Source organism: Rissa tridactyla, chromosome 24 (assembly GCF_028500815.1).
Source record: "Rissa tridactyla isolate bRisTri1 chromosome 24, bRisTri1.patW.cur.20221130, whole genome shotgun sequence".
Classification (NCBI taxonomy): Eukaryota; Metazoa; Chordata; class Aves; order Charadriiformes; family Laridae; genus Rissa; species Rissa tridactyla.
Window position 1 is genome coordinate 164,788 of NC_071489.1, and position 10,529 is coordinate 175,316.

At 72.4% G+C, this 10,529-nt stretch overlaps 2 protein-coding genes across 3 annotated transcripts; one reads left to right on the forward strand and one right to left on the reverse strand.

Annotated features, from left to right (window-relative positions):
- Positions 1 to 251: 251 nt before the first annotated feature.
- On the forward strand, positions 252 to 6,052 carry NCKAP5L (NCK associated protein 5 like). The gene is given in 16 exon segments (XM_054183042.1): positions 252 to 336; positions 797 to 838; positions 944 to 1,051; positions 1,594 to 1,662; positions 1,778 to 1,816; positions 1,920 to 2,039; positions 2,134 to 2,247; positions 2,747 to 2,923; positions 3,020 to 4,420; positions 4,422 to 4,492; positions 4,562 to 4,715; positions 4,843 to 4,921; positions 5,067 to 5,360; positions 5,528 to 5,679; positions 5,815 to 5,967; positions 5,969 to 6,052. Coding segments are annotated over 16 exon segments (3,108 nt in total). The 5' UTR covers positions 252 to 285.
- Positions 6,053 to 6,862: 810 nt separating this feature from the next.
- Positions 6,863 to 10,383, reverse strand: TMBIM6 (transmembrane BAX inhibitor motif containing 6). 2 transcript variants are annotated; one of them, XM_054183276.1, is made up of 10 exons: positions 10,290 to 10,383; positions 8,461 to 8,564; positions 8,255 to 8,363; positions 8,027 to 8,147; positions 7,857 to 7,905; positions 7,684 to 7,781; positions 7,498 to 7,577; positions 7,269 to 7,369; positions 7,119 to 7,191; positions 6,863 to 7,005 (listed from the first exon to the last, which is right to left on the reverse strand). In XM_054183276.1, exons 2-10 carry the CDS (start codon positions 8,514 to 8,516, stop codon positions 6,982 to 6,984), a joined length of 711 nt encoding a protein of 236 aa, XP_054039251.1. In that variant the 5' UTR covers positions 8,517 to 8,564; positions 10,290 to 10,383; the 3' UTR covers positions 6,863 to 6,981. The 2 variants fall into 2 exon arrangements, with proteins under 2 accessions (XP_054039251.1, XP_054039250.1); XM_054183275.1 differs by having other exon boundaries at positions 8,461 to 8,607.
- Positions 10,384 to 10,529: the final 146 nt, after the last annotated feature.

Here is a 10,529-nt window from a genome sequence, read left to right on the forward strand (position 1 = left end):
CTTGGGGTGCCCTGTACCCCCGGGGGTGCCCGGTGCCTCACGGTGATGCTCGATGCTTCCTCCCCCGGGATGCCCGGTGTCGCCTCTCCCGGGGGTCCCCGCTGCCCCGGCCCCCCCCCCGCCCCCGTGCCGGCTCCCCGGTGCTCCCAGCCCGGGGCTGGCGCTGGCGGAGCCGCGCACTGGGGACGGCGGCGGCGGCGGCCCCGGCTCCTCCCCGGCCGCGGCGGGAAGGCGGAGCCGGGCCGCCGCCGCCTCCCAACAATAGCGCGGCCGGGCCGGGCCGGGATGGAGCCGCCGCCGCCGGGACCGGCCCCGGCGCCGCCGGGAGCCCCGGGCGTGAGTGCGCGGCGGGGGCGGGGGCGGGGGCGCGGCTTGGGGGCGGCCCGGGCCGGGGCCGGTGCTCGGGGCCGACCCCTGCTCCGGGGCGAGCGGCGCGGGGAGGCACCGGCCCCGGCGGCGGGGGGAGCCCGGGGGAAGCGGGGTGTGCGGCACCGGGGCGCGGGGGGGGGGGCCGTCTGCACCCCGGGGTCCTGCGCATCCCGGTGTCCCAGCGCCGGTGCCAGCCCCGGGGGCGCTGTGTGTCTCGGGGACCCGGGGCCAGTGCAGGTCCCGGGGCCGCGGGTGCGGTGTGTCCAGGGGCCGGTCCCAGGGTCCCTGCACCCCCCGGGAAGGGGCAGGGGTGGCTGGGCTGCGGGGGGGGGCGGTCCCTGTGGCTCCCGGTGCCGGTGCTGGTGGGGTCGGCCCCACGGCTCCCCTGAGGCTCCGTCCCCCTCCCCAGCCCCGTTTTTCCCCGCAGGTGACACCGCGGAGGGACGGGGCTGGGGACATCCCAAGCGAGGTAAGGGGGGGACCAGGTTGCCCCAGGGCCTGGCAGCGCTGCGGGCTGGGGGGACACCGGCCAGGGGACAGCGGGGACCCCGGCCTGATGCGCATCCTCCCGCAGGCCGCGATGTCGGAGAGCGTGGCCGAGGCACCGGGAGACGGGAGCCCCGTGGTGCTCGGTGAGACGGGGACCAGCCATGAGCTCCTGCAGCGGCTGCGGGAGCTGGAGGTACGAGAGCGGCCACCGGCTGGGACCACTGGTCAGCGGTGCTGGTGCCACTGGGCAGACACGGCCACCAAAAACTAGGGCCCCCAGGGCAGCTGTGGCCACCGGGCAGCTGCGGCCCATTGCCTTTGGGCAGCTGCGGCCATGGCCACCGTGCAGCCATGGCCACCGTGCAGCCATGGCCACCGTGCAGTCATGGCCACTGCCACCGTGCAGCCACTACCACTGTGCAGCTGTGGCTGGTGCCACCGGGCAGATGTGACCATTACCTTTGGGCAGTGGTGGCCACTGCCACCGTGCAGCCAGTGCTGAGGTGGCTGTGGCCGTTGTCACGGAGCCAGTGGCCCAGACACCACAGAGGGGGCAGCACTTTCCTGTTTTCCATGGCCCTTGTGTGCCACTGCTCCTGGGGCAGCCCCGTCTCTCCACACGTGGCCCGGGGTGCCACCAGGCAGAGGAAGGGTCCCCTGGGTGCCGTGGGGGTGTGTCCAGGTGCCCGGGGTCCTCCACCAGGTCCCCTGAGCCTGTCCCCGCTCTGTCCCCAGGCGGAGAACTTGGCCCTGGCCCAGGCCAATGAGAACCAGCGGGAGACGTACGAGCGCTGCCTGGACGAGGTACCAGGGGGAGGGGGGGGGTGACACAGGTGACACAGGTGACACACGCGTGTGCCGGGGCCCGGGGCTGCGTGTGCCCTCACGCCCCACCCAGGGCCCCCCCTCTGCTCTCCAGGTCGCCAACCACGTGGTGCAGGCGCTGCTCAACCAGAAGGTGGGTGTCAGGGGGATGTCAGGGGGCAGCGGGGGGCTGGGGGGGGGTCCAGCCTGACACACACACACCCCCTCTGGCTCCCACCCCCCCCCCCCCCAACCAGGACCTGCGCGAGGAGTGCATCAAGCTGAAGAAACGGGTCTTCGACCTCGAACGCCAGAACCAGGCGCTGAGCGACCTCTTCCAGCAGAAGCTGCAGCTCTCGGCTGGCTCCCTGCCCCAGGTGCGGGGGGGGCGCAGGGTGTTGGGACACACACACACACACATGGGGCAGAGCCCCCCCCCAGAGCTTAACCTGGCGTCTCCCTCCTCTCCAGTTGCCGCTGCACCCGGTGCCGGTGCCCCCGGACCCCCCGGCCACCCCCCAGCTGGGCTCTGCTGAACAGCCGCCCCCCCCGCTGCCCTCCGCCTTCTGCATCCCCCCCCCGGAGGTGGGTACTGGCGTCTCGGAGCGGGGGGAGGTGGGTTCTGGCATCTCGGAGCCCCTCTGTGCCGGCGTCCCCCTCCCCAGGCTGTGGCGTCCCCCTCCCCAAGGTCGTGCTGTTGCCTTTTCCACGCCTGCGGTGTTCCCAAGCCCGCAGGACCCGGCTTCCCGGGCCCGTGGTGTCCTCCCCTCTGTCCCCTTCCCCGCTGCCTTGGTGTCCCCATCCCCGCACCTGTGGCATCACCCTTTCCAAACCTGGCTGCCCACCGCGTCCCCGTCCCTGAGCCTGTGGTGTCCCCTCCTCTGCGCTCCTGGCATCCACCCCTCTGAATCCCCTCCGCCTGCAAACCCCTTTGTCCCCGGTGTCCCTGTCCCTGACCTCGTTGTGTCCTTCTCCCTGTCCCCCTCTACCCACAGCGTCCCCAGGGCGTCCCCCTCTCCCAGCCCCCCCACCCCAGGGCCTCGGTGCCGGGCGACCGCGGGGTGATGGTGCGCGGTCCCCGCAGGTCTCCCCTTCGGTGCCGTCGGGCAGCCCCGGGCTCAGCCCCGGCGCCCCCCCCCTGGACACCCTCTCCCCCTTCTTCAAGAAAAAAGCCCAGATCCTGGAGGTGCTGCGCAAGCTGGAGGAGACGGACCCGCTGCTGGGGCCCCCCCCGGCCTCCCCCGGCTCCCCGGAGCCCTGTGCCGCCCCAGGCTGGCCCCCCTGCCCGCTGCGGGGGCTGGGGGCTGCCGGGGGGTGGCGGGGGGCCGAGGGCAGCCCCTGCTCCTCGCCGGAGGAGGCTGCGCCGCCGCGGGGGGCCCTGCTCAGCGCCTTGGCCGAGCGGCTGCTGCGGGGCGAGGGGGGGTGCTGCCGGCTCAACGGCGAAGCCCCCGGGGGACCCCCCCGGCAGTGGCACAGCGAGCACCCAGCTTTCCTGGGCCTCTACGCTCCGGGTGAGGAGAGCCCCGAGGGGGGATTTGCCCCACTCTCGCCCCGGGGGGGGACAAACCCCCTGCCCTCGCCCCCCAAGGTGCTCAAGCTGCCGCCCCCCGCCGGGGCGCTGCGCCTCAGCCCCCAGCTCGCCCGCGCCTCCAAGATCCCCTGCCGTGGCGGCAACCCCGAGGCCTCGCCCGCGCTCAGCCGCCGCGCCTCCCCCGACGCCCCCCCGGAGCCCGGCTCCTCCGAGCCCCCCGCCTTCCCCCCGCCCTGCACCTACGAGGCGGCCGAGCAGCCCCCCGGGCCACCGGGACCCCCGAGCGGTGGGGAGCGGGCGGCTGCCTCCCCCCCCAGCACCCGTCGTAGCATGGGGGGCTCGGCCCCCTCCCGCCGCCCCGGCAAGAAGCCCCCTGAGCCGGGCTACCTGCCCTTCAAGGAGCGCCTGGCTGCCCTGGGCAAGCTGCGGGGGGCTGAGAGCCGCGAGCCCCCCGGCCCGGGGCGGCCCGAGCGAGGTCACGGGGCTGAGCCGCGGCCCCCTCCCCGGGGGGGGCTGGGGGGCAGCCTGAAGCACCCCGAGCCAGCACACGGTGGGGAGCCCCTGGCCCGGTGCTACTCCTCCGGCTCCATGGGCGAGCCCGGCAAGGCGGGGGGCAAGGGGCGCCCCGCCGGCGGCAGGACCCCTCCGCGGGCCCCCTTGGCCCCCCCCGCCAAAGCCCCCCGCAGCCCCCACGGCAGCCCCACCAAGCTGCCCACCAAGGTGGGTGCCAGCAAAGCCGGGACGCCGCGGGGCGAGGAGCCGGCCCCCGCCAAGGCGATGGGGGGCCCCCGCAAAGCCCTGTCGGCCACCGAGCCCCCCGGCACGGGGCTGCCGCCGCCGGGCGCCGCCGGGCACTCGGCCATCGAGGAGAAGGTGATGAAGGGCATCGAGGAGAACGTGCTGCGGCTGCAGGGGCAGGAGCGGGCGCCGGCCGGGGAAGCCAAGGGGAAGGCGGCCGGTGGCCTGGCCAGCTGGTTCGGGCTACGACGCAGCAAACTGCCGGCTCTGAGCCGTCGCGGCGATGGCGGCCGGGGCCGAGAGTGGGCCGGGACGCCGGCTCCCCTGCGGCGGGAGGTGAAGTTGGCCGCCCGCAAGCTGGAAGCCGAGAGCCTCAACATCTCGAAGCTGATGGAGAAGGCGGAGGACCTGCGGAAGGCGCTGCGGGAGGAACACGCCTTCCTGCAGGGGCTGGCGCTGGAGAAGGGGCGCCCCCGCGGCCCCCCCCCGCGGTCCCGGTCCCCTCCCGGTCATGTACCAGGAGGTGACGGCCGAGACCTTCATGCAGCAGCTGCTCGACAGGTCAGTGGGGGATGCGGGGGGGTGGGGGGGTGCCCCCTCCAGCCCGCCCTGACACATCCCTGTCCCCAGGGTGGACGGGAAGGACGTGCCCTACGAGAGCCGGCTGGAGCACAAGCGGGAGCTGTGTGACCTCCGGCGGGTCCCCCCCGACGCCAAAGACCCCCGACTCTGCCGCCCACCCCGCAACGGCATCGTGGGACACCTACGGGAGCCCCCCGACAAGGCGAGGAGCCCCCCCACCCCCCCCTCCCCTCTCCCCTCTCCCCTCTCCATTACCGCCGCCGGCCATGTGCCCTGTGGGGGGGGGCACGCCGTGGCCGCTCACCCTCCTCCCCCCACCCCTGCTGCAGGTGCCCGACATGGGGCTCCGGGATGAGCTGCCATCGGACGAGAGCTTGTCTGAGTCGGGGACGTCGCAGCACTTTGCCGGTGAGGGGGTGCTGAGGGGGGGGGGGGGGATACGGTGGGGAGGGGGACGCGGGGGCAGGGGGGGATGCTGAGAGGGGAGATATGGCGGGGAGGGGGACGCCGGGGCAGCCCCCCCAGCGCTGACGCCTCCCCTTCTGCCCGGCAGCCTGCGGGTCGCTGACGCGGACACTGGACAGTGGTATCGGGACCTTCCCGCCCCCCGACTACGGGGGGGTTCCTGCCAAGAGCACCCCCAAACCGCGGGGCCGCCCAGAGGCGCTGCCCGGAGCCGTGCTGGCGCGGCCGCCCGCCGTCACCAAAGTGCCGCGCAAGGCCCGGACGCTGGAGCGGGAGGTGCCCAGCGCCGAGGAGCTGCTGGTGGCTGGCAAACACCGGAGCACCCCCGTGTGCCGCCCGCTGGCCCCCCCCGGCCCAAATGGCCATCGTGCCAGTCACCAAGGTGGGTGTCTCACCGCGCTCCTGTCAGGCCCTGCCGACGGTGCCAGCCTGCACCCGCGCGAGGTGCAAGGAGGGGCTGGCACCCGGCGGGGATCATGGGGCAAAGCGGGGCGGGGGGGGGGTCCTGCAGGTAGCACTGACCCCCTCCCACCCCCCACCCCCCCCCAGTTTTCCCCGCAGATGCCGGGGATGATGCTGGGAAGCCGCGGCGCGTCCAGCAGAGCAAGAACTGGACCTTCCCCAACGCCAAAGCCTGCGGTGCTGCCGACCCCTTCCTCTGCCCCCCCGGGGGGCTGGAGGGGCTGCACCGTCCCGCACTGGTAAGGGGGTGCCAGGGACGGGGGGAGCTGTGGGACCCCCCCACCACCCAGCCCTGGGCTGTAATTGGCATGGGCAGAGAGTGGGGGGGACACAGTGAGCGCCCCCCCCCCCCTCACCTCGCTGTCCCTCCCCAGGCGCCCGTGTGCAGCCCTGCAGGGCGTCGGGGGGCGTCCCCGGAGGCCCCCCCGCCGCTGCCCCCCCGCCCTGAGCGCCAGCAGCAGCCGGACACCCAGCGCCTCGGACGTGGGGGACGAGGGCAGCACGGAGGCCCGGTCGCAGGACGGGGGGCACGGCCCCCCCGGGCTGGAGCACTCCGAGTCGCTCAGTGACTCCCTCTACGACAGCCTCTCCTCCTGCGGCAGCCAGGGCTGAGCCCCCCCTGTCCCCCCCTACCCCGGGCCGCACTCACACGTCTTCCACCCCCCCAGCCCCGCTGCCCCCCCGCTTCCCCAATCCCCATCCGGGGGTGCTGCCTGGGGCAGGGGGGTCCCCGTGCGCCGTGCCCCCCCCCCCCCGCACCCGGCTCTTTCCGATGGTGCTATGGCAGTGTACAGCCCCCGCCGCCGGGTTTTTAACTCAATAAAGCCGCCCTCCCCCGGTTTATTTATATACGTTATTGTGCAGCCGCTGTCGTCTCTGCATCGGCCGCATCCTACGGACGGGAATGGCCGGGGGGGGGGGGGTCGGGGGCGGGGGGGTGAGGGCCGAGAGGTTCAATTCTGAGCATTTTATTGAATCTTCCCGGTGTACAGAGAGGCGTCGGCGGGACTGGGAAAGCTCGGAGTCAAACCGTGCCGGCCCCGCTGGACACCTTCGCCCAACCCATCGTTTTCTTTTTCCGCCTGTATTTCTTGGCACCGTTGAGTTTGGCTTCGAGGGGGCCCACCGCCACCCCTACCCCCTATCCCCCCCCGGCCCCGGGCTGGCATGGGGGGGGGTCGGGGCTGCCCAGGTGGGGGAAAATCGCCCCGGCTCCCTGCGCAAGGCTGCAGCCGGGGAGAAACCTCCGTGGAAAGCTCAGGTGTCGGCGACAAGGCTGAGGGACATGGGCTCAGGGTGAGCGGGGCCGGGGAGGGTGGGGGAGCCGAACTCCAGCAGCATCTGCAAATCGGCCGCTTTCTAATCAAAAACGAACAAACAAAAAAAACCTAAATGAGAGAAAAACCCACAAGGTGTGAAAGCTTCTGGGCTGCTTTTCATCCGCAGCAAAGCGCAACCCCTTTAATGAATCAGAGAAGGGACGGGGACAGGCTGGGGACGGGGACGGGACAGGGACAGCTCCACCTCGGCCTGGAGCCGCTTCACTTCTTCTCCTTCTTCTTGTTCTGCAAGAGGAGAGGTGGCCGGTCACTGCGGGGGCCGTGGCCCCCGTCCTACCCCTGCCGAGGGGCAGGTTTGTCCCCCTCCTCCAGGCCATGCCTGGGGGACCGTCACCCACCTCGGTCATGCCCAGGATCATCAGGAGCTTCCGGAAAATGTTAGCGAAGTCGAGGAAGAGATCGATGCAGTGCCTGCGGGGAGGGAGGCGTGCGCTCAGGGGGGGCCTGGCCCGTGTGCCCCCTGCCAGCCCCATGTCCCCAGCACCCACCAGATGTAATCCTTGTCCCCGCTCTCCGCCTTCTCGATGATGAGCTGTGTGTCAAAGAGCACGAAGCCGCACATGATCATCAGCCCCAGGTAGAGGTTGGCCTGCAGGAGGGAGAGGGGACGTTAGATGGGGACGGCCCCACGTTGGCGTCACCAGCGCGAGCCCATGTCTGTCCGTCCCTCCGTCCGTCCGTCCTCCGCGGGGTCCCGGCAGACAGGAGGGGACTCACTGTGAAGAGCCAAGTGGATCCCACGAAGGTGTTAACCACAGAAGAGAGAAGCATCAAGGTGAGGCCGGAGAGCAGGAAACCTGCAGGGAGAGGGTAGGGAGTGAGGCCTGGCTGCGCCGTGGGGAGCCCCCCGCCCCGTGCGGGGAGCCCCCAGCCCCCCGTGGATCCCCCCTGAACCCCCCTCACCTCCCAGGTAGAGGAAGCTGCGGCGCCGGGCGTACAGGGCGCTCAGGGAGAAGCAAGCGAAGATGGTGGCGGTGCCGAGGAAGGCGGTGGGGATGATGCTGGGAGAGAGGAGAGGGGGTGAATGGGGCCTGGGGAGGGGGTCGGGGGGCAGCTGGGTGGGGGAACGCTTCTACCTGGGGTTGATGGAGATGCATATTTCCAGGAGGGGACCCAGGTTGGTGCCTGGAAGGACAGAGCAGGGTGTCACTGGAGCCATTTCAGAGCCGTGTTGGGGCCCTTGTCCCCCGCCTCCCCGGGGCTTGGGACCCTGCAGAAGGCGGGAGGGTCCCCGGTGCCCACCTACCCATCAGGAAGGCGAAGCCGGCCAGCATCCCCAGCCTCTTCTGCTCCGTCTCCCGGCTGTGCGGGGTGGCCGTCAGCCAGACCATCAGCCCCAGGGCGCCCAGACCGGTCAGGAGGCTGAACTATGGAGCGAGAGGCAGGTGGGGGCCTGGCATGGCCTCGCCAGGGCGGCGCGGGCAGGGGCATGCAAGGAGGGGGGGCCACCCGCAACACCCCAAAGGCTCCTCACCTGGAAGAGGTGGGTCACCACATTGATGTAGGCCCCCGCGGCCGCCACAAACATGCAGAGCGCGAAGCTGGCGTAGACCCTCTTCAGGTGTTCCTGGGTGGAAGCCGAGCTGCGGGCAAAGAGGGGGTAGTGAGGCCTGGCACGGCCTGGCACGGCCCCCCATGAGCCCCCTGACTCGAGCCCGGCCTCCCCAAGGTGTTACTCACATGTGGGAGAACTTGAAGAGGGCGTCAAAGTTGATGTTTCGGTCAAAGACGTTCATGGTGCCGGGCTAGGAGTGGGCCCACCGGCCGCTTCGCAGAGGCTCAAGCTGCAAGAGGAGAGAGGGAGCCGGGGGGGACGCTGGAGCCCTCCTGAGCCCCCAAAGCTCCTGTCACACGGTGCAGGAGCTCAGCAGGAGCCAAGGACCTGCTTGTCCCACGCGGAGCGAGCGACAGGAGCTGCGAGCTGCTTGGTTTCTGCTGCGCTCTGCGCTGGCCGGGCCTGCGGAGCCCTCCTTGCCCAGCTGGTGCAAGTGTTGCGGGCTGTTGCGAGACCGGGGGCTGCCCCTGGGGAGGCCCCGACCCCGCGGGAGCGCTGCTGGCAGCTGGAAAGCGTCTTTGTGCCAGGCTACTATTAGTGCCCGTAATGACGTCCCCAGAGGAGGCCCCGGCAGCGCCAAGCTCCCTGCGGGGCCTCCTCCTCCTCCTGGCCCCTTCTTGCTCTGGCCCCTCTGCCAGCCCCTGGTCCGGCCTGCTCAGCCGGTGCTGTTTGCCCTGGCACCTGCGGGAGCCCAACCAGCCCAGCAAGTGGCACAAGCTGCCTGTCCCTGAGGGGCAGAGGGGCACCAGGCTGGGGCAGATGGTGCCCGAGGGGCCACAGGCCGTGGGGCTGTCAACGAGCCGCCCTGGTGGAGGGGAGGGCCCGGGGTCTCCTCCTGCCACACCGGCACAGACCCCTGCACCCACTGCCCCTCTCCAGGGCCGCAATAGTTTCGCCCCAGCACGGGGACAGCAAGAGATTGATGGTCACTGGGCTGGTGCCAATGGGGACCTCCTGGTTTGGCCCCATGGCTCACGGTGGGGCAGAAGTGGAAGTTGCTGCCCCACGGCCTTGCTGGGGGTTGCGCAAGGCCATGGGGAAGCTGGCTCTGTGCGGGGTGTGGAAGCTGCGGAGGTGTGTGACAGCCTCCTCCTGGCACGGCGGGTGGTGGTGACAGCAAGTTTCGTCAGGCAGGGCCTGTCCTCCCCACGGGGACAGTGGGTGGGTCCTGGCTCTGGGATGAGAGTGGGACCCGGGTGCCCCTCACCAGGGCCAGGGAGCCGGGACAGAAGCCCCTCACCCAGCACAAGGGACTGAGAAGGGGCTGGAGCCCTTTCGGTTTCGCTTGTGACATCCCCGGCTGGTGGCCCGAGGGTCAATGGGTAACTGGAACCGTCGCTGCTGGGCGACCTTTACCCACTGGCGCCTGCACCCAGCCCCAGCCCTGGCGCTGCTCCGGGGCCGCCAGCGACCGCCCCTTCCCCTGCGGGCACCTCCAAAGGGCCACCCCCCGGCTCCCACCCGGCTGCAGCCCCCCGCAACCAGACGGAGCTCCCACGGCGGGCCGGACCCGCGTGTACCAGCCCCCCCAGCGAGGCCTGGTGGGGAGCAGGTCCTGTCCCCCCACCCCGGGGTGAGGCCTGGTGGGGGGGCAGGAACCGATCGGGCCCCCCGGGGTGAAGCCTGGTGGGGGACAGGAACTGACCGGGCCCCTGGGGGTGAGGCCTGGTGGGGGGGGCAAGAGCCGACAGGGCCCCCCCGGGTAAGGCCTCGTTGGGGGGCAGGAACTGACCGAGCTCCCCCGGGGTGAGGCCTGGTGAGGGGGCAGGAACCGATCGGGCCCCCCCCCGGGGTGAGGCCTGGTGGGGGGGCAGGAACCGACCGGGCCCCCCCGGGGCGAGGCCTGCTGCGGCGGTGGGGGCTGCCCGGGCCCCGCAGCCGCCGCGAGGACCCGGGGTGCGGCGGGGGCCCCCGCGGCCGGGCCCCCCCCGCCGCCGCGCCCCCCGCCCCTCACCTGCGCGGCGCTCCGCCGTCCGTACCAGGCCGCCGACGGTCCCCACTGCGCCACGCCCCCCATTCCTCATTGGCCGGCGCGCCGCGGAGGCCCGCCCTCATCCTCGTTCTATTGGCCCGTCACCGTCACTCGGGCGGGGCGGGGTGGGGCGGGGTTGGCCAGGCGCTCCCTCCCCCGCACAGAAGCGCGACGCTCATTGGCCGTCGGGGCCGGGGCCGGGCCAATGGGTATCTCCCGCTC

What these genes read in the sequence shown, in the direction of transcription:
- TMBIM6 (XM_054183276.1), bottom strand. Translation starts at nt 8,516, where the DNA reads ATGAACGTCTTTGACCGAAACATCAACTTTGACGCCCTCTTCAAGTTC. An exon ending in TGCATCTCCATCAACCCCAG is followed by an intron (nt 7,782 to 7,856) that starts GTAGAAGCGTTC and finishes CCTCTCTCCCAG; the next exon opens with CATCATCCCCACCGCCTTCC. An exon ending in CAGCTTCCTCTACCTGGGAG is followed by an intron (nt 7,578 to 7,683) that starts GTGAGGGGGGTT and finishes CTCTCCCTGCAG; the next exon opens with GTTTCCTGCTCTCCGGCCTC.